The sequence below is a fragment of the Monodelphis domestica genome, chromosome 8 (assembly GCF_027887165.1).
Source record: "Monodelphis domestica isolate mMonDom1 chromosome 8, mMonDom1.pri, whole genome shotgun sequence".
NCBI lineage: Eukaryota > Metazoa > Chordata > Mammalia > Didelphimorphia > Didelphidae > Monodelphis > Monodelphis domestica.
The window spans coordinates 47,217,849-47,240,795 of NC_077234.1; the positions used below are offsets into that span (position 1 = coordinate 47,217,849).

The following is a 22,947-nucleotide window of genomic DNA, read 5'->3' on the forward strand; positions in this document are numbered from 1 at the left end:
AGGGTAGATGAGGAACCTTCTGGAGAATGTTAACAGGAGGATAACTAAGTCAGTGCCCCACCACGCTTTAGTGTACTATGAACTTTGGAAAGTCCCTGGCCTGGGAAGGCACTGCCAGGTTGGTTCTTCCAAAAGGATATTGGCATAATTTCGATTTCTGGTCACAGTGATGGGTGAATACTCATGGTCAGATTGGGTAATTAAGAACAAATCGCGATCTTAGTTTGGAGACGTGTCTGGACCTTATATAACTCTTAAGCTATATTAAAAAGCTTTTCTAATGTTAGAGGTCTTTGGTTACTGAGCAACCATTAATTTCTATTATTAGTAATTGCAAGCCCTGAAATAAATAGATTAAGAGCTCAGACCTTTTGTGCCTCAGTCTCTCATTATCACAGATTTATTATGATACATCCCAGGCATTGTAGATGACCACTGAGAAGGCATGGAGTTGGGATAGAGAGTATTATGTGTGAAGAAAAGAGAATAAGACTTGAGGGGTGGGGAGTGCCATGTTTTAAAGGGATTTAAAAAGCTAAATGGAAGTGTTTATATTTTCTCCTAGAAAAAAACAGAGACTGGATGAAGCTGAATGAGTAGGAGAGATTTATGTGGTTAGATCTATATTTAAGGAAAATCATTTTAACTGCAGGATAGAGGATGCAGTGGAGAGGTAAGAAAGGAAAGTCAATTGGGAGACTATTGCCCTGATTAAATGGGAGGTGGTCTGAATGCATAGAAGAGGTCAGATAGAAGAGAAATTGTAGGTGTAGAAATGGCAAGAATTGTCAAATGAATATATCATTTTGTGATGAAGAGTGAAGAGAACTGAGGTTATAATCCTGGGAGGCTAGAAAGAAAGAAGAGCTTTCAACAGAAATTTGGATTGAAGTTTGGAATGGGAAGGGTTGGGAAAAAATACGAATCCATATTTCCATGACTTCTGCCTTGAAATATCCAATAAGTAATTAATAATTTATCAGAGGATCATTGACTTAGAGACCCTAGAAGTCTCACTGCCAAGTGCCCTTCATTTTACAGATGAGTCCCAAGAGGATGAGTGACTTCCCTAAAGTCACACAGATTCATCTGTAATCAGTAATGGATCCAGGATTCTAAACCAGGTCCTCTGATCCCAAATCCAGCAATCTTTCCATTATGCCACACATAAATTCATATATATATATATATATAATTTACATATTATATTACATAATTATATACATGTATATAATATCTATACACATATGTAGATATGTAAATGTGTGTTAAAAATGTATAAGCCTAATAGATTGAGAGTAAGAACTTGGATGGAACAGGATCCGCATAGCCTTTGCTCCTTTGAGATGCTCCGTGGAGATGATTAAATTGAAGAATTTAGAAGATTATCAACAATTGCCTCTGAAGTACCTACTCTCTGCTAGGTTCCGTGCTAAGTGCTAATGACAAAAAAGAAAGGCAAAAGTAGTCCTAGGAGCTTACATCTCACGGGTGAGGCAACAAAGATATATACAAACCAAGAAACATACAGATGCTCCCTTGGAAGCTCACCCCCTTCCAGCTCGCGAAGGTTCCATAAATCTGAAGAACGAGGCCAGTAGTATGTACTGTTGCTTAGGCTATCAGTGGATCAGTTGCATCTGGCTCTGAGGGTGGTTTGCCAGGTCCTTCTCCAGTGGATTAAGGCAAATAGAGGCTAAGTAACTTGCCCAGTCACGCAATTAATAAGTGTCTGAGGTCACATTTGAATTCAGGTCTTCTGGATTCCAAGTCCAATGTTTTATACACTAAGCCACCTAGCTGCCCCTTATGTACTGATTAGGAAACTGTAAATCCATGAAGAGTTCTGGCTTCAAAAAATATAGAGCCCTGTCCACCCATCCATCAGATTCTGCCATCAGGATGAATTTCATCTTGTCATCTGAGTCCCTGTCTTCAGCTAAATCAGTTTCCCCTTAAATTATGCTAGGATAGCAGAGATGGCAAAAACATATATCCAATCTGCCCCAGAGTCGGATCCAGAAGGGGAGGTCTCCTTTGAAAGGGGCAAGTAGGTGGCTCAGTGGATAGAGAGCCAAGCCTGGAGATGGAGGGTTCTGGGTTCCAATTTGACTTCAGATATTTTCTAGCTGCATGACCCTGGGTAAGTCACTTGCCTAGCCCTTGCTGCTCTTCAGCCTTGGAACCAATACACAGTATTGATTCTAAGATAAGATCTTTAAAAAGAATAAAAAGTACAGAAAATTTGCCTTCCTAGAATGGCATTTAGAAAAATAGTATTCTCATTAGAAGAGACTGATCCTCTTTCACTTTCTCCCCAGTTCTAGCATGCTCTATTAGCCCGGCAGGTTCCTGCAGGTTGTTCTCATGTACCCAGAAGATAAAAGTGATCTGGAACAAGAGTCTCCATCACTTTTCTATTTGAAGGCACCGGTCTGAGTGTGAGATCCCCATACTTGAATGGGAACATAAAGAAGTGCGCTTCTCACCCCATCTGCAAAGCCTCAGGGGGTTCACACCTGCCACTGAGAAGAAAAATCCACTCTCATTTTTAAAAGAGACAGAATCCATTTAGGCTTTGTCTGAAGCACTCCCACTTCTTTCCCTTGATGAGCATAATGCCATCTCTGTCCCACCCTCTCCCAGAATTCTCTCTTCTTTTTCTCCTGAGAGAGTTAGATACAAGAATATTCAACTGCTTAAATATCAGATAAATCTCCTCTGAATATGTAACTATCATCCCTTTTCCCAGCACTTTTAGGGCAGATGTTTTGGTCCTGCTTTAAACTACTTAACCAAAAGTCAAGAACTCAATTAAGCAAGCAGAAATGAATCATCCCTAGCCCATAGTTGGGTAGCATCGTGGATAGAGTGCCAGGCCTGGAGTCAGGAAGGACCTAGGTTCAAATCTGGCCCCAGATACTTCCTAGCTGTGTGATTTAAGTCACTTAACTCCAATTGCCTAGCCCTTAGCCCTCTTCTGTCTTAGAACTGATACTAAGGGGGCAGCTAAGGTGGCTTGGTGGATTGAGAACCAGGAGTCTAGAGACAGGAAGTCTTGGGTTCAAAACTGGCCTTTGACACTTCCTAACTATGTGACCCTGGGCAAGTCACTAGCCCATACATAGCACTCTTCTGCCTTAGAACCAAAATACAATAATGATTCTAAGACAGAAGGTAAAGGTTTAAAAAAGTTTAAAATGCTACCATTTAAAAGTCCTATTCTACCCCCCTACAATGTGTCATCCCCAAAACAAAGACACTGTATATTGCTAATATGGCTCCTCCTCCCACCCCACATACACAGGTATACATATTAACAGAAAATAGCATACTTTTGTGGAGAGAGAAAAAAAAACAGTTCAAAACCAACTTGGTTACACCAGCTGTTCAACCCTGACAAGTCACTTGAACTCTGAGTGCCTCAGTTTTAGCATCTGTAAAATGAGAAGGTTCACCACTATCCTCTCTACCTCTAAATCTCTGACTTTTCTGTTTGCATTCCCAGTATATGGCACATAGTAGGTGCTTTAAAAACTCATTATTTGAGATTAGCATCAGAGGAGGCATGTTCATTCCCCGGTTGGGTCACTATCTTCAGAGATGACTCTCTTTGGGTATCTCCTGGCACATCAACAGGTGAGATCAGGTGTTTGTTTGATAAATGATTTCCCACGGCATCTCCCAATGACATAGTGCACGATGAAGCAAAATCTGTATTTAATGTGGTGAAACCAACGCCACTTCAGAAGTAAGAAAGGGCTCTTAAAGACAAGAACATTCTTAGAGTCTTGCTTTCCCCACCGCAGGTTGGAAGCAGGTTGAAGACTCCAAAATTCCCCATCTGGCTGTGTAGCATCAATAGAAAGTGTAGCATCCTTTTTAGCGACAACAAGTTGCTCCTATCGGACTGGAAGATGGAGCACCACTTTGGTCTGTATTTTTATAGTGGCCACCCATCCCAGAAAGAGGCAGCTTGTCTTACAATAGGTAAGTGTGCCCAGCACCCAGTGGCGAATGTTCTCCAGGGTTCCAATCTGTGTTCTCTTCATGGTTAACATGCCATCTCAGCAGAAGACTTTTTAGGGTGGATTGCTAAAAAAGAACTCACAAAGTCAGCCTTTAATCCCCAAACAAAGGTATTATGGTGAGGCAATCCTAAATTTGCCTCACATAGAACCAGGGCTTTTTGAACAGTGTAGGTACAATGGATAGAGTGCCAGGACTGAAGTCAAAAAGACTTGAATTCAAATCCAATCTCAGACACTTTCTACCTGTGTGGTGCTGGGCAAGTCACTTAATCTTGCTTACGTCCCTTTCCTCATATGTAAAATGAGCTGAAGAGGGAAATGACAAACCATTCCAGGATCTTTGTCAAGAAATGGGGTTAAATGGGGTCATCCAGACACAATTGAACAACAAAAACAAAATATGAACATTTTGGGCAGATCACAAGTAGAAAGTGAATGGTCAGGGTTTCTCTGATACTTGGAATGAGCTATTTTTATGCCTAGAAAAGGGAACAAAAACAAGCACACTCCTATTCTCACTACTAGCCAATTTGGCCCCCACATTTTATTCTGAATAATCAACCTGAAGCAGAAACAGCAGAAATGGTAGAACCTTGGTGATAGAACCAATTATTGGCAAGGGTAATCTAGTCTTTGAGCACCATTCCTAACAAATGGTATTGTAGTTAACAGTAATAGTATTTTTCAATGCACTGTACCTTTGGATTAGTCTCTATCACCCTCTGTTTGGCTCCCTCAGGGGACAATTATTCCAAATTACAAATACTTCAGGTTCAAGTTACTCTGTGGGTCTGCATCCTCAAGATTATGTCTTATAAACCCCCACCAATGTGATCCCTTTTTAATAGTCAGCAAAAAGGTGCAACTATCTCAAAGTAAAGGCATTTATTGAAATGACATAGTAGGAAATCTTTCATTTATAATCCTACCATAAATATACGTGGTATAGGCAGGAATCAATCAATCAATGAATAAGCATTTATTAAGCATGTTATCCTAATGAGGATACAAAGTGTTAAATTTAATTGTTGTTGGACTGAATAGATTTAATTGGTGGTTGCCAGGGATTTAATTTCTAAATCTCAAAATGAATGAGTAAAGTAAATGGAATTTATGGTAGTTTATTTTTACAATAAAGGGAAGATATTAAGGAAGAAAGAAAAGGAGAGAGAGAGAGAGAGAGAGAGAGAGAGAGAGAGAGAGAGAGAAGAGAGAGAGAGAGAGAGAGAGAGAGAGAGAGAGAGAGAGAGAGAGAGAGAGAGAGAGAGAGAGAGAGAGAGAGAGAGAGAGAGAGAGAGAGAGAGAGAGAGAGAGAGAGAGAGGAGAGAGAGAGAGAGAGAGAGAGAGAAGAGAGAGAGAGAGAGAGAGAGAGAGAGAGAGAGAGAGAGAGAGAGAGAGAGAGAGAGAGAGAGAGAAAGCTCTGGCTTCCTCTGAGCCAGGTAGAAATTCTAAGGTAACAATCAAGGGAAAGAAGTCTCAAGATGATGGGCCTTTCTCAGAGGTTCACATCTCCAGAAAGGGCAAGGAACAAAGTCAGCCTTTAAACTCATCACGGTGACCATCTAAAAGGAAAGCAATCTGAGGTCTCCTGTACAAGCTCCTGCAGGGGTCCAATTCCACAACCAAGTATCTTCACTCCAAGTCTGAGTGTCTGTCTTCCAGTCTCTCCTCAAGTGTCTGTCTTCCCTCCAGCTCTGGGTGACTGTTCTTCACTCCAAGTCAGAGTGACTGTTCTCCAGTCCAACTCTGAGTGACTGAATGATGATTCCAGTGTGTCTCTGTTTACTCTATTTAAAGACCTTTTGGGGGCAGCTTGGTAGCTCAGTGAATTGAGAGCCAGGCCTAGAGATGGGAGGTCCTAGGTTCAAAACTAACCTCAGACACTTCCCAGCTGTGTGACCCTGGGCAAGTCACTTGACCCCCATTGCCTAGCCCTTACCACTCTTCTGCCTTGGAGCCAATACACAGTATTGACTCCAAGACAGAAGGTAAGGGTTTAAAAAAATAAAAATAAATAAATAAAGACCTTTTTCTCTTGTGTCACCTCCCCCAAATTTTACATATACCAATCACAGAAGACACTCCTTTCCAGGACTGCCCACTCAATGTATGAAATGTGTATTCACACCTTTTTGTGATTAGTTAACACCTTTTTTGTTAGCTAACACCTTTTTGTAGTTAAAATGGGTAGATCTACTTTAAATATTGAGTTAACACTTTGGGGATTAAAATCTAAAAATAGAAAGGGGATTACAATTTCATCTTCACTGTCAAGGAAGAGCTAAGCACCTTTATTGTTACAATCAGGAGATAGATCGAATCTTCACAAAAGGAAAGTTGAAAAACAATTTACCCTCATCCCTTAATGAGGAAGACAACATATATACGTAGGAGTATATACACAAAATGAATATAAGTTGGTTTTAGGAAGGTAGAAAGATAGAGGTTGAGGGGGCAATTACGTGTATAGAACTGAGCACTGAACTCATGGGAGCTGATGACATCACCAGGTGAGAGAGTAAAGAGAGATAAGAGGAATTTGGACAGAGCCTGGGGAAAATCTCCAGACTCTGAGAAGAGTAGATACACATAAAGGGGAGAAATAGAGAGTACTCATAACTACATGTTTTCTGGAAACAATGCCAGATGCTATGAACTCTTCCATCAGGGTGTTGTTATGCCCTCCTACTTAAGTCTTTTGGGTGAGAAAAAAAAGGAGTAGACACCTTGGATTCCTCAAAACCTCCTCTGTTTTGCTCCTTTTGATTAACATCTATCTTTTTCCGGAGCAGACGATTCCTTAATCCTAGGTGTCCTCTTTAGAATACAGAGGAGGATCAGGCCAGCAAACGTTTGCCTTAAAAGATCTAGGCAGATCTTTTCTCCCCAACCTTCCCCCAACTATTTCCTGGTGGGAAAAGCTGGATCCTCCTCAGTGAGAGACCTCACTCTAGGTCATAAGGACTATTCAACATGCTTCCCATATTTCCATCTCTGCCCATCAATAATAGCTACTTCCCCAGTGAATGTTAAGTATCTCTGATGTTAAGGGCTCCTTCTGGTTTTGCTTCTAAGTTTCTTCCATTAGCTGTTTGATCCTTGGTCAGTCATTTAACTTTTCTTAGCTTTGGTTTCCTCATCTATGAAATAGAGATAATCATAACATCTACCTCACAAGATTTTCCTGGGGATCAAATGAGAAAGTCCTCTACAAATCTTTAAAAGCTATATAATCATGAGGCATTATTTTTATTAACTATATATATATTATAACAATTCATGAAAATTATTGTTATTATTCTCTCCTGGAATTTTCTCATAGTCTTTGACTTGGAAGTCAACCTTCTTGTCTATGTTCTCTGTCTCTTAAAGTAGAGTTATAGAATGGATTACATTCCAATGTAGTAAGAGTTTAGCCAAGGACAGTGTAAGTACCTCTGTTTAATTACTGGTTCTTTCTTCTTCAGACACTCATTCTCACCACTGGGAAGAAGTTCAACAGAACGAGAACTGTGTCCCAGAAAGACCAGTGGAGATGGTGATAAGGACAAAATGGAAAGACGCTTCTGTCAAGTGGAATGGGACTCTTCCATTCTTCTGAAGAGAAAGACTTGGTTTCTGTAAAGCATTTGACACTAGGAACTACCCTCTTTTTCTTTAAAATCCTTTCCTTCTTTAGCTTCCATGGCATCGGCCCCTACTGGTTCTTTTCCTATATCTCTGATCATGTCCTTTCTGTTCTTTGCAGGCTCCTTATCCTCCTTATGACCACTAAATCCTCAAGGTTCTGTCCTAGGTACTGCTCCCTTTTCTTTATGCTTTCTCTCCTTTGGTAAGTTCATCTGCTCCCCTGGTTTCAATTATTACCTATAAAGAGGATGATCCAATTTATATCTGAACCTCCATTTTCCCCACAATGCCAGCTCTATATCTTCTCTTAATATTTTATTTTTTCCAATTATATGTAAAAACAATTTTAACAGTCATTTTTTAAAAATGTGAATTCCAAATTCTCTCTTTTCCTTCCTCCCCCACCCCTCATTGAGAAAGCAAGCATTTTGATATATGTATATATGTGAGGCATCATGGGATAGCAGATAAAGCATTAGACTAAGAATTAGGCAGACCTGGGCCAAATCCTACCTTAAATGCTTCTTAGCTATTTGATACTGAGCAAATCGTTGAAAGCTCCCCAGACTTCAATGTCCTCCTTTGTAAATTGTGGAGGCTGAACATGAAGACCACTAAAGTTCCCTCCAGCCCTAAATCTATGATCTAACTAAGAAAAGGAATAAAAATGTCATCAAAGAATTCTCTAATGGGAAAAGAAGATGGGCTTGTCTTCTGGACTTGACAGATGGATAGTGGCCAGAGCACTCCACTGGTAATAATTATAGCCAGCATCATTCAGCATTATAAGGTTTGCAAAGCTTGCTACATACATTTTCTCATGAGATCCTCCCAACAACCTTGTTTGGGAGGTGCTATTATCTCTATTTTACAGTTGAAGAAATTAAGTCAGAGAGTGGTGAAGTGACTTGCCCAAGATCACACAGCCAATAAATGATAGAAGTAGGATTTAAATTTATGTCTTCCTGATTCCATGTCTATCCATTGCCCCATCTGGCTACCTCTGGTAAGTCCCCCTGTGTATTCTTTTGAAGTAAAAAGGATTCCAACTGCCATATAACCCATTCCTCTCATTTTTGCAGAGGTAAAAGAAAGGGGAAGGGCATAAGATATATATAGTATCTACAATGGGCCAACCATTATGCTAAGTGCTTTTTTTTTTAACCCTTACCTTCCATCTTATAATCAATACTGTGTATTGGTTCCAAGGCAGAAGAATGATAACGGCTAGGCAAGAGGGGTTAAGTGACTGGTCCAGGGCCACCCAACCAAGAAGTGTCTAAATCCATATTTGAATCCAGGACCTCACATCCTTTGGCCTGGCTCTCAAACCACTTAGCCATCTAGCTGCCCCCTGTGCTAAGAGCTTTTTATAAATATTACTTCATTGGATTCTCACAATGACCCTGAGAGAGGTGTTTTTATTATTCCATTTTATAATTGAGGAAATTGAAGCAATTAGAGAGTAAGTGACTTGTCCAGGATCGCACAGCTAGGAAGTTTCTGAGGTGCGATTCGAAGCAAAGTCTCCTTGATCTTGAGTCCAGTGCCCTGCCATTTTCTCCATGCTTTCTCTCCCAAATCCTAAGTATCAAAGCCCCAAGCGCTTTATCACCATAAGACAAAAATCACCTCATTTCTAGCTAACTCTTCCCCACTTTCCATCACTTATGATGGGCTTCTCATTTTCTTTTTAATTAAGCTTCTTAGATTTGCTTAATGATTTACCACCCTGGGTTGTAATAGAAACATGAAAGCCCACCTGGGTTTCCTGAAGTGGGTAAAAAAAATTAATCATTGACCATGAGAATGGAAAATCTTGAAGGTGTACGTTGGAAAACCAAGGCCAAACTATAGGTGGTAAGGACAATACGCCTTTGGCTCTAATTTCTCAACATCACAAGATGTTCACCCAGATACATCTTGCAGGAAAAGCAGGAGAACAAATCTATCTCTTTTAAGTGTGTCTTCAGGAAATATTAAGTCCTTTAGTAAAAAATGCAACCAGGATGCATAATTGCCCCTTTGAAGTCAGCTCTCCCAGCTCCTCTGTTTGATCCAAAATGCTGATTAAAATTCCCTCATGGCCTAGTATTTTGCAATTCATACTTCCTTGGTAACATGCTGCCCCTGGATTACAGGCCTATGGCAACACATTTTTACTGAAACATGAAGTCACCTGGAAGGTAAGACCAAATTTCTAGTTGGAGCATAAATCTAAATTTCTACTTAGGGCATTTTTAGTTAGAAGGAAGCTCGGAATTCCCCCAAACCTGGGAGCAGGGGCTACTCTACTCCAATCCCTACACTTGCAATGGCTTCTGCTCTTCATTCCTGGTTCATAAGATAATGAGATTTGTCTGCCTTTCCCCTTTGTAGATGAGGAAAACCAAGACTCAAAAAGTTAAAATAACCTGACTCTGGTCCTCTAGCTAGTTAGGACTCCTACTCAGGTCTTCTGACACCAAATCAAGTACTCACTCTTCCAATTCTACAACATTGCATCACTCTAGGACCAAGAAAAACCAATGAAATCCATCCATCAGTCCTCTGAATACTTGAAGACATGTATCCCTCTATTCTTCTCTTCTCCAACCTAAACATGGCGGTCCCTTCAACTGGTCCTCCTTTTGGTATGTTTTCAAGGCCCCTCAGCATACTTGTCACCTTCCTCTGGACACATCCAAGCTTGCCAATGTCCTCCCTCAAATATGGTACCTAGAACAGAATACAATCTCTGTGTGGCCTCCCTCAAGCTCAGTAGAGTTAATATAGTCCAAGATCACGTTTGCTATTTTGACTGCTGATTCATATCAAGCTATTGCTGTTGCTGTTGTTAAATCGTTTCAGTCATATCTGACTCTTTGTGACCCCATTTGGGGTTTTCTTGGCAAAGATACTAGAGAAGTTTGCCATTTCCTTCTCCAGCTCATTTTACAGATGAGGAGACTGAGGCAAGCAGGGTTAGGTGACTTGCCCAGGATCACACAGCTGATAAGTATCTAAGGTCACACATTTGAATTCAAGTCTTCTTGACTCCAGCCCAATACTCTATCCACTATGCCACCTAAGCTAGCAGCCCACTAAAACCCAGAGATCTCTTTCTTATAAATTGTTGCTTGGCCAGACCTCCCTTCTCCTCTACTTTGTGCAGCTATTTTGAACCTAAACATAAGATTTGTTGTTTTTTTTTAAAGCTCCCATGGGTGATGGAGTTTATAGACAATAATAAAGATAATATTGGTCTTGGCCATAGTAATAATAATGGTAACAAGTCATCACTATCACTTATAGGGTTTGATGGGCAAAGCTGAGAGCAGCGTCCAGACTTAGCAATGCCACAGCCAAGCCCTGGTGTCCAGTCACCAGTGACATGGGCTAAAGTGGCAGCAAAACATCCCAGAAGTTCCAGTGCCAGATTTTCAGCCCTCACCTAGCTTGTACCCTTATCTCTGTGGCTCACATTTCCTTTGTGACTCCTTTAAATGTCATGAGGATTTCCTCTCCGCAGTGGCCTTCTTCTACCTTCCACTTCTGTTTCTATGAAGGAAAAGTAGCTTCTTATCATTTAAAAGGCACAATCTCCTACCAAGCCTCACCTCCGGGACAGCGTTGTTAGTTGCTCCGATCAGAATTTGGTGGAATGGGCTTTTCCTTTATAGTATTCATCGGAACAAATTTCCAAAAGTGAAAAGAAGTTTAGGGGCCAGTTCACTTAGAATGCTGGCTGCCTGTACAATTAGCTCCAGAGAAAATAATGGGTATTTCTCTCTTAACACCTCCCCTCTCCAGAGGGGAAAACAACAGCAGCAACAACAACAAAGCCAATATCTGGGAAGCTAACTTGGAGTCCTCTGCCCTTGAGGAATGGAGGAGGGAAACCAAATGGTGGTAGATGCTTGGTATCTTTGTCCTGGCTCACCACCCCTGGCATAGCTCAATACTCTCTGTCTGTCTGTCTGTCTGTCTGTCTCTCTCTCTCTCTCTCTCTCTCTTTCTCTCTCTCTGTCTCTCTCTCTCTCTATCTCTTTCTGTCTCTCTCTCCTCTGTCTCTGTCTGTCTGTCTGTCTGTCTGTCTGTCTGTCTGTCTCTCTCTCTCTCTCTTAACTCTTACCTTCTGTATTAGAAATAATACTGTGAATTGGTTCCAAAGCAGAAGAGCAACAAGGGCTAGGCAATGAGGGTGACTTGCCCAGAGTCACACAGCTAAGAAGTATCTGAGGCCAGATTGGAAGCCAGAAACTCCCATCTTCAGGCCTAGCTCTCAATCCACTGAGCCATGAAGCTGACCCCAGTGCCTTATCTCTTGTCTCACCCACCCACCCAGCACTCTCTGTCACCTCTGATCACCACTCCACTGCCCACAGCAGCAACGCCCAAGCTTCAGTGGAAGAAGTGAGGGAGGGTGCTTGGGATGAAGTTCATCTCTCTGACTCCCCAGTCTTCCCTCACTCCTCCACATAGCTCAGTCAAGATAGATTCTCCATTCTTGCCAACATCCTCTCCCAGTATCTAGTTCAAGCATCAGCGTCCTTGTGAACTCCAGATGAAAGTCTGCTCGGTTGGCATGGTTACATCCAATGTCACATGCTCCTGGGACAATGCTAACTAAATTGGCAAGCTGAGAGGGGTTACAGACTACATCTAACCCTACTAAATTTCATCTTATTAGATGTGTTCCATCTTTCTAGGCTGCTGAGATATTTTTGGGTCGTGTCATTCACCCTATTTTCAAAGAATTAATTCAGTACTCTGCATTTTCCTGACTTAGCCATCACATTTTTAAAATTGCTTATATGCACAAGAGAAGAACTGGTCTATGATCTCAAAAGCAGGTTTCAGCAGTCATCATGTCTTCCAACCAAGTGGAGTATGGTTGACCAATTTATAGCCTCAACAAGTGTGTTGAGAAGACAAAGGATAGCTTGGGATGGTACAGAATGTGGTGCAATGTTGGTAGAGGTCAAGTACGACCTTGGTAGATCAATGAAGGTATTATTCATTGGGGTACAACGAGCTAGTGATGACTGGAACCTTCTAGAAACAAACTGCAGACTTGGCACCTTTGTCCTGCTTAAGAGACAATCTTCTTTGCCACAGGAACGTACTTCTCCATAGCTTCTTCAGGTTAGCACTGTCAAGTCTACCCACAAGCCTTTGCAATGATGTTAACCTCTTTAGAATCCCAACATGAGACATAACCAGAGTCCCCTTTCCACAGCTTTAAATAGCACACTAGGGTTTGTAAATAATTGGTAAGCTATTCTCAGTTATCTCTGAAAAACCTTAGAGAATCTAGAAGGTGTGATAAGTTCAGAAAAGGGTAAATGTTCTCATTTTCAAAAAAAGGAAGGGAATTGAGTTTGCAAATAAAAAGCACTGAATTTGACATTGATTCCTGGAAAAATTAGAGAACATAATACTAAAAGAATGCTTAGCGATCTGGAAAGAGAGAACTGATCACGAAAAAAGTTGAATAGTATTATCAAATGCCAGACCCTATGTATTCCTTTTGTAGTACATGTAATAAGAAGAGCATAAACTCTGACTTTTTTTAAAAACCCTTATCTTCCATCTTAGAATCAATACTATGGATTGGTTCCAAGGCAAAAGAGTGATAAGGGCTAGGCAATGAGGGGTTAAGTGACTTGCCCAGGGTCACACAACTGGGAAATGTCTGAGGCTAGATTTGAACCCAGGACCTCCCATTTCTAGACCTGACACTCAGTTCTCTGAGCTACCCAGATGCCCCCCAAAAACTCTTACTCCCTACCCTCATTCCCAACCTACACTTATCCTGGCTGATCTGAGTTCCCAGAAATAGTTATTACCCAACAGTATAACTCAAACCTGATTTTTATGTGTTGGGGAATACTCTGCTACTATTTGCCACTTAGTTTTTGAGCCCCCATTGATGCTTCCCATTTACACAAAATCAGTCTAATTCAAATAGGAAACATTTATTAAATATGACAAAAGAATAATCATAACATTTATTCAATAGGAGACAAGAACAGGTGTGGCACAGACTTTCCTGGCTCCCATTGCCTAAGAGCAAAATGTGCTATATTTCCACTCTCCCCCAAGGTTCTCTGGTACTCTTGAGAAGTAGAGTCTCTGTCACTGACTCAAGCCTTCATTGATTATATTCCCCCAATTTTAGGAATTCGAGCCCTTGAGCTCTATTGAACTACTTAACAGTAAGATTAGCTTTTACCAAAAAAAAAAAAAGTCTACTTCAAAGATATAGCAAGAACATACAAATATTTCCAAGATCATCCCCCTCCAACACTTTGTATAATCCCCACCTAATTTGTCTCTGGAGAAAAGAAAGGGGGTTAGGTTCTGAGTTTAACTCAGAGAGTATATAGATTTAATTCTATCAAGTTCTAAGTTCAAAGCACTCATCCTTTCTCTGCATCCCAGGCTTCAATTCTAGGACTCTGGGTTCTCTACTAAGCCAACTGCAACCTCTAGCCTGGAGTCCTGGGCTCCAAGAGAGCCATGGCTTAACTCTTAGTTCTGGGTACTCCATTCCTTGCACCTAGAACTGAAAATGACCAAACAAGACCAAAACTCCAACCTCATTTCTTGGGATCATAAAGCTTAAGGAGAAGGAGAAGGAGACTTGAGAAGGCACTCATGCTGTAGATGAATAAGACTTTATCCTTGGATACCACCTGAAAAAGAGAGGAAACTCTTCCAGTCTGATAGTTCTAAAGATACAAAGGGCTCCAACAATGTAACTAGTGGAAAGAGGCTGATCCTAACTGATACACAACTGTCTTCTCCCAGAACCCTCCCAAATGGGTGCCTCTATCTTAGGTGTGTCAAAATCCCTGTTACACAGGATTAATCATAACTTTTACTTAACAGAAGATAAAAGCATGAATAATCGAACAGCACAGTTATTTAATTGAAGATTAAAAGCAAGAATAATCAAAATATCACTGTCCAATTTTGAGTCATGCTGTTCTACCAATGTACACAATGCTCATGGGATAGAGTGAAAATATTTGTGGAAATCTATCAGGGAGGCACATGAGTAGGGAAACTCAGGTGCCTGAGGCAATTCACAACTCTGAACTGCAGGTTTATGTGTCCTTGAACCCTTCAGGTTCTTCTACATCATTCAAAGTCACTTCTCTGCCAGTTACTACTCTTCTGGTCCCAACAACTGTCCCATTGGGCAAAGCTATTCCTCTTTTGCTCTCCAGCTGTAAAAAAGAGGTAACAAGTTCTTTTTACTCATAACCACCCTTAAGAGGGCATCAAGAAAAAGTGTTATGTTCTTTCAGTGACAAGAAGCTCTTTTAAGTCAGAGAAGTACCAAGATCCTCAGATCTGAAAATAGTGAGGGATTCTGATTTATTTAATCTGTCCCATACTTCTCCTCATAGCAAAACACAGCTCAAAACAAAACATATATAAAGCCTGTCTTCCCTTCTCTGTTTCTCCCTCTCAAACCAGAGAAGGAAGTAAAAGAAAATAAATCAACTCCCAAGAGGTTTTCTCTTTCTCAGCCTTTGTACTGCTAAAGTGCAGCAGTTCTTTACATAGCAACAGTATTTAGCTATTTTCCAGTCAGTTTCCAATATCCATTCAGCCCTTTCTCAAGACAACCAACGAGGTAGAATCTCTCTTTCAATCAGCAAGACCTTAGCAAAACTAGTGAAGAGTCAATTCAGCTGGAAGCCTTATGACCCTGGCTTCTTGTAGCCCATTCTGCATTCAGCTTACTCTCTTCCTTCTTCTTCTATCTCTTCCTATAGCTTCTCAAAATTTCTTGTATGACTTCTTTTTTTTAAACCCTACAATCAATATTGTGTATTGGTTCTAAGATAGAAAAACAATAAGGGCAAGACAATGGGGGTAAGTGGCTTGCCCAAGTTCACCCAACTAGGAAGTATCTGAGGCATATTTGGACCCAGGACCTCCTTCTCTGACTTCTTCTATCTTCCAGGGCTTCAAATCAGAGCTTTCTGATGATGAGTGACTCATCTTTATCTCATGAGCTATAAAACTTAAGAAATCTATCATTCTGTTATGTATGAACCAAATAGGACTTACAGAATTTCCTTAGTCTCCAAAGATTTTTACATATTATTTCTCAGTTATAAACTTCAAAATTAAAAAAAAAATCACAGTTACATGCAAAGTAGCTGGCAGATCACAGTGTCTTAAAAGCCATAACCATCTAATTCATAGCCCTTACCTTCAAACGTGTCTGCTCAGTACATTCATCTGAGGGGCAGGACTGTTATCGGCTTCTTAGAATAGTCTATGTCACTGCTGAACATTTTATCTGTCTGTTATTTCATGAACCGATTTTATCCATTCTCGTGCCAATGTTCTCTTTTTTGTTGTTGTTCCTTTCAGCCATTAAACTATTCATTGTGAAAGGAGCAGCAGCTAATAAGTCAAGTCAATAAGGATTTATTAAGCACCTACTATGTGCCAGGTATTGTGCTAAGTACTGAGAAATAAACAAATCAAAAATACCACCTGCTCTCAAGGAACCGATAGTCTAGTAAGGGAGGCAGCGTCCAAATAACTAGGTATGAACAAGACAGCAAGAGATTAAAGGGGGAATGGGAAAGGTTTCCTGCAGAAACGTGAAATTTTGGATGAGACTTGAAGGAAGTCAAGGAAACAAGCAAGCAGAATTGGGAAGGAAGAGAATTCCAGGCATGGGGACATTCAATGAAATTAGCCACAGTTGGGAAATAAAGTGTCTTGTTGGAGGAACAAAAAGGAGGCCAGAGTCAATGGATCTCAGGCTGCGGAATGTAGTAAACTGGAAGAAAATTGGAACCGTAGAAAGGAATCAGGACTTGGAACCCACACAGAGGATTTTACATTTGATGCTTGAGGTGAAAGGGAGCCAACGGAGTTTATTGAATAGGAGTGGTGACATGGACAGACCTACCATTTAGGATGCTCAGTTGGACAGCTGATGGACTGGAATGGGGAGAATTTTGAGGCAAGACCAGCCAGCCGGTTATTGCAATAATCCAGGATATCAAAAGGTGATGAGGACTTGTACCAGAGTGCAGTGGGGGAAGGGGGCATAGACAAGAGATGTTATGAAGGTAGAACTTGCAGAATTTGGTAACTCATTGGACATGGGGAGGGAGGAGAAAGAAAGGAGTTGAAGATAACACTTGGGTGCAATTCCTGAGTGAACAGGAAGATGGTGATCCACCCTACCCCACAGTAATAATCGTAGCTAGCATTTATATAATAATTTAAGATTTGTTATTAGGGATTAGGGATATTATCTCATTTGATCCTTACAAAAACCCTGGGAGGTAGGTGCTATTATTATTGAGGCAAATGAAAGTTAAGCAATTTGCCCAATCATAAAGCTAGTAGTGTCAGTGGGTGGATTTGAACTGAGGTCTTCCTGACTTCAGTTTCAATGCTCTATCTGCTACACCATCTACCTCCTTCGCTGGGAATTAGAAGAAGGAAGGTTTGGTGTAGGAAAATGAGTTCAGTTTGGGAATGCTGAGTTCAAAGCATGCGCAGGACATCCAATAAATTGTATTATTATTATTATTATGTTTAACACCATCATTACTTTTTTTCTGAACTGACCAACACTAACTAAATGAATATTTCCATAGCTACAGGAGAACAGGAAAAAAGTATATGAAATTGTGAATCTTTATAATGTAAAGCTTACTTCTTCTTTTTAAGAATAGAATAAATTTACAATGAAAAAATGAGGATAACAATAAAGATACTATCTTTCTTATAAAAAAAAAGAATATAATAAATTTGAAGGCAGATAGGTGGCTCAGTGGAATGAGAGTCAGGCTTAGGGATAGGAGTTCCTGGGCTCAAATCTGGCCTCAGACACTGGATAGCTGTATTACTCTGGGCAAGTCACTTAACCTCCATTGCCTAGCCCTTTCCACTTAATACATTGAGTCTTAAGACAGAAAGTAATGGTTTTAAATATATATATTTAAAACTCCTAATTCATATATGTATATACATATACATGTATATAATTCAACATACAAACTCAAAACTATTGTTTGTCCTTGATTTTTTTCTGGACTTCCTTCTGTTCTCTTCTGTGCATTTTAACCAAATGATTCAATGACCCTCTTTTTCTTCCTTCCTTCCTTCCTTCCTTCCTTCCTTCGTTCCTTCCTTCCTTCCTTCCTTCCTTCCTTCCTTCCTTCCTTCCTTCCTTCCTTCCCTCCATACCTCCTTCTGTCCCTTCCTCTGCCTCTCTATCTCTGTATCTTTGTCTCTGTCTCTCTCTGTCTCTGTGTCTCTGTCTGTCTGTCTCTGCCTCTGTCTCTCTCTCTCTCAGTCCTATTCCAACGCCTAATCTCCCTTTCATCTCTATCCCTCCCATCAAAAAATTTCTTTTCCAGAAAAGCCTTTTGTAACAAGTATTCATAGTTAAGCAAAACAAATTCCTACACTGGATATGTACTGAAGGTGTATGTCTCATTCTGCACCTCTCTGTTGGGGGTAGGAGGGGAACAGGGAAGAAGAGGGTGTAATATGATTCCAGAAGATCTACTTTCTTTGAACCCTTATCTTCTATCTTAGTTCCAAGGCAGAAGAATGGTAAGTACTAGGCAGTTGGGGTTAAGTGACTTGCCCAGGATCACCTAGCTAGGAAGCATCTGAGGCCAGGACTTCCTATCTCCAGGCCTGGCTCTCTATCTACTGAGTCCCCTGGCTGCCGCTTAGAAGATGTACTTTTAAAAGACAAGGTGTTGCCTTACTCATTCTATGAGCTGTCTAGGCAGGACTAACTGACTCCATCCATTTTTAGAAAATAGAAATGGAGGTGATGATCCCACACCAGTTCACATTGGTCTTTCATTATGCAATTTGGGAACTTTCCATTATTAGGATGAAAGCTTTGAATCTAAAGACCTTCCCACTCCCCCCATTCCCACTTCCACATCCATTCCAGGGTCCAAAACTCATTTTCTGGCACATTAGAGAGAGCTGGGTTTGGGAGTCACAGATCTTATTTTGAATCCTAGTTCTACCATCTAGCTCTCTGAATGAGCCCAAGCAAGTCACTTAATCTCTATCTGCCTCAGTTTCCTCAATAGTAAAGTAGCCCCTGTTTTCCAGGCTGGTTGTGTGATAATATTTCTAAAGCACTTTGCACAGTGCTTGTCCTAAAGTGGATATTTACTAACTGCTTGTTCCTTTAACACTCCCCCTTCGCCTCTAAAGCCATGATCCGATCATTTGCAAAGTGCATTTCTATCTGAATCAGAAAGCTTACCATTCCCCACACATCCACTCTTTTTTTAAATGCACAGTTAGAAAAACTAGCCTGCGTGTATTGATAATGTAACGTTCTCACAGATATCTCTCACGGGAAAATAAAAAATAGATTTGGGAGCCAGCGCAGATTGCTGCAGCTTTACGCTCGACAATATCACTTTTACATCTGTCAAGTGATTTAGCAGATATCTATGTGGAAAGCATACATTTGGCACATTAAATACATGAATGACCTATGATTGCATCAATATAAGGACCTCCTACTGAGGGAACGCCGTTCTCCAACACAGGTTTCCATCCCTCCATGACTTAGAAGATAAGACCTTGAGAACTTGCCCAGAGATAAACTAGCCATTGTCAAAAGTAGGGTATGAACCTAAGTCTTCATGTCCCCAAGCCCTGCCTGTACTTGTTATTCAGTTGTATCCCACTCTTTGTGACCCCATCTGGGGTTTTCTTGGCAAAGATACTGGAGCGGTTTGCCATTTCCTTCTCCAGCTCATTTAACAAAAGAGGAAACTGAGGCAGACAGGAGGATGTGACTTACCTAGGGTCACACACTTAGTAAGTGTCTGAGACTGGATTTGAATGTAGGAAGTCTTTCTGACTTCACAACTGGCTCTCTATCAGCTCTTCCACCCAATTGCCTTTACTACTATGAAAGTCAATATAGTACGGTAGAGACAACTTTGTTTAAGGGCCCCCGGGTGCATATCTCAGCTCTGACATTAATTACTTGTGTAATCTTGAATCAAAACAGTTGATCTTTCTGGGCCTCAATTTCTTTATCAAGTAAAATGGGGGGGGGGTGAATTAGATGGCAAATCAGTGATCCAAAGCTAGAGCTTATTTCATTTTAAAAAATCTTCCTGCTGAAAAAAATGTACTGATAGTCACCTTTTAAAGCATGTATAGACTAGTATGCAAAATGCTAATAAATATAGGTACCATTTATATGTGGGCAGCTGGTGGTGCAGTGGATACAGCATTAGGTCTGAAATCAAGAAGACCTGTGTTCAAATCCAGCCTCAGACACTTCTTAGCTGTGTGACCCTGGGCAAGTCACATAACCCTGTTTGCCTCAGTTTCCCCATATGTCAAATGAGCCAGAGAAGGAAATGACAAACCACTCCAATATCTTTGCCACAAAAGCCTCAAATGAGGTCATGAAGAGTCAGGCATGGCTGAAACAACTGAACAGTCACAACATCCTTTATACAACAAAATTGAAGCATCTCAGGAAAGGTGACTATAAAATGAATTCCTGTTGAATAGATTCTATTTTGCCATTAGTTTCCATTGAAAAAGCTGTGGGAAGAGTCAGTCTCCTGAACAAAATAATAGCATACTAGAACTTTTTTTTTCTGTTCAAGTTCTCCAAGGAGAACATTTACATTTATTCATTTTTCCCAAGTGTACTCGAAAGTGTTCTCTCTGCAGAACAGCCACAAGCACGGTCAGGGCTCCCCCAGAATCCAGAGGGAACGTTAGAAACGTCGCCTGAGAATTTAGCTAAGCTAGTCCCAGAGCTTCGTCTACAACAGTACCAGGGTCTGGCTGTTAGCCAGGAGTGACTAGAAAAGCATTCAGAAGACTGGACACGCAGCCAGGAAGCGAGGACAACGAAGGTGCAGATTCTGTTGAAGTCGAGGGCTTTCAGCAGATCCAGCTTTGATCTACACTAGCAGAATTCCTTTTAAAGCCAGGTGCATGCTTATGTGAAGGGCACTCTAACAGAAATGCAAGTACCGCTCATTTTTACTCTTTTCTCTTTGGCTCACAGATACACTCAAATACCATAAACGTGATTTCAAACTTACCTCAAATAAGATCCATTCCAAATGGGGGGAAAAAATACAAGATGCCTCCTAACATGGTAAATCTGCCTTTAAATGAAGCAAATATTCCATATCTGTATGACTGAACAGTCATTGCAAATACGACTTGTGCTCCTTTTTTCTCCCACAAAGAAATTAACAATAATATACACAATCTCCCCAAACTAATCTCCAAAAATGCAACAAGACTAAGCCTTTTAATGAGGACTGGGCTACTTACTACTCTCTCCTACTAGAAGACTAATGGCGAGGATGGGACTCTTTGGGCAGCAGATGATGCCTTTTTCAGAGCTGTAACTAGCAGTTCTGGAGCTTGGGCAAGCACCATAAGATGCCTGAGCCTGGGCCAAGCAGTAAGACAAATTTAACTGGGGCAAGTGAAGTGGGTGAGAAGAAGAGACCTTGGGGAAAGACATCAGAGTTTCCATCTTGGATGCCACTCTGTGAAGTTTTTGCCGTCTCTCATCACAATTGGGGACACCCCTGAGACTTTGAGGAAAGTATCTGTAATCTCAGGAATCACACCAAAAGCTCCATACTCCGTTGTATTGACATAAGAAGGAACATGTCCCTTTTTCTTGGCTTTGAGAATTTTTGCCTCCAAATCAGCTGGAATGATTTCCCCCCTTTCATTGCATTTTATCAGAATCACATTTTCTGTTCCAAAGCCAAGGGTGCCCCCACCTTCTTTATGGAATAGTGACTGTGTTCTGAGGTAAAGAGGACAAGCTTGGGAACAGCAGCCATACATACCTTTGCTTTTGCTTTCAGGAAAGTACTTATATTAAGCAGCCAGGATGCTCTACGTATTGGATATGGCCTCTCAGGGGGAAATGGGCCACCGCCATCTTTACTTGACCATCCAGTAATCTCTTGCATCTTCCTAAGTGTTATTTGCTCCATGAGGACAAACGCTGGGGCGATTTCCGATGTAAACATATTGGTGTTGGCAGTGGATGTCCACCACTCACCAGCTAGTCCAGAGGAAAGATGGTTGAGAAATTGAGGATGACCTGTCCAAACTCCATACTTCAAAGGATCTTATCTAAGGACTCAGCGTGGTCAGATAGCTCTAAGTTGACGCCTTCCATTCCCTCCAGCACCTGGTGCCAATGGTGGAAGCCCAGCACCTTGGTTGATCTGTCAAGTCTTCCCCACTTGGTAGAGGAGGATCTCCACCCCTCCCAAAAGGAACTGCACCATTGGCTCTTCCCCATTCTTTGCTCGAAGCAGGTCTCTGGCAAACAGGTTGGCAAAAATCTGTCTCTGTTTGGCAGAACTGTGCCTCCCACTACTGTTCTCACATGACATTAGGTTCTTCGAGGAATGCCTTTCCTTGAAGGCAGGCACCATCTGACTCTTCTCCTCCTGGTTGTTGGCCCTTTGCAAGAAGCTATAAATCTGGAGTTCCCGTTTTCCAGTGCATCCATGGGCCATCCTGTACGGGATGTCATCAGTTGTAGGGTGCAGGTTGGTGAGGTTGGAGTCTGACTCAGGGTTGGAAGAGGAGGAGGTGGATGACAAGGTGTCAACACGAGAGTCCCAGGTCTGTCTGCTGTTGCAGGTCTTTCCCATGGGAAGTGGACTGTTAGTCAAAGAGCCAACTGTAAGAAGAGAGTAGGTGTTGAACATTTGGGATCCCCAGGTAAGGAGGAAGAGAAAATGAGATTTGAAAACAAGGACCACACTGTGGGGAGCCAGAGGCTTCCCCTTGTACTGGGGGAGTAGAGATGAGCTCTAGAACTTTTCAAAATCAGACATATAAAGAAAAATAATTTATTGATTTTTTTTTTGGTGTAGAGGAGAATATAAGTTCTCAAAGGCTTCCCTTGTCATCTATTGACAAGAATGGGATAGTTTTGTGATAATGTTCTATGCCTCCCTATTCATTTCCCTCCCCATCACAGTGAAAGACAACTCAGATTCGTTAGCAAAAATGCTTTTTTGGCCTTTTATTAGCATTTTGACAATGCGGTCTGGGGGCAGCTAGTTGGCTCAGTGGATTGAAAGTCAGGCCTGGAGATGGGAGATTCTGAGTTCAAATTTGACTTTAGACACTTCCTGGCTCTGTGACCCTACGAAAGTCACTTAACCCCAATTGCTTAGCCTTTATTGTTCTTCTGCCTTGGAACCAATATACAGTATTGATTCTAAGACAGAAGATAAAGGTGTTA

General features: G+C 41.2%; 1 protein-coding gene and 1 pseudogene across 1 annotated transcript in view; one reads left to right on the forward strand and one right to left on the reverse strand.

Moving 5' to 3' along the window:
- Positions 1-8,041, forward strand: part of MINDY4B (MINDY family member 4B) — a 52,192-nt gene extending 44,151 nt beyond the window's left edge. Inside the window, exons 11-12 of the mRNA XM_056808483.1 lie at positions 3,810-3,990; positions 7,499-8,041. Of these exons, the coding sequence (XP_056664461.1) occupies positions 3,810-3,990; positions 7,499-7,632 (315 nt within the window). The 3' untranslated portion in view covers positions 7,633-8,041. The remainder of the gene's footprint in view (positions 1-3,809; positions 3,991-7,498) is intronic.
- Positions 8,042-21,188: 13,147 nt separating this feature from the next.
- LOC100617127 (glutamate decarboxylase 1-like) lies at positions 21,189-22,405 on the reverse strand (annotated as a pseudogene).
- Positions 22,406-22,947: the final 542 nt, after the last annotated feature.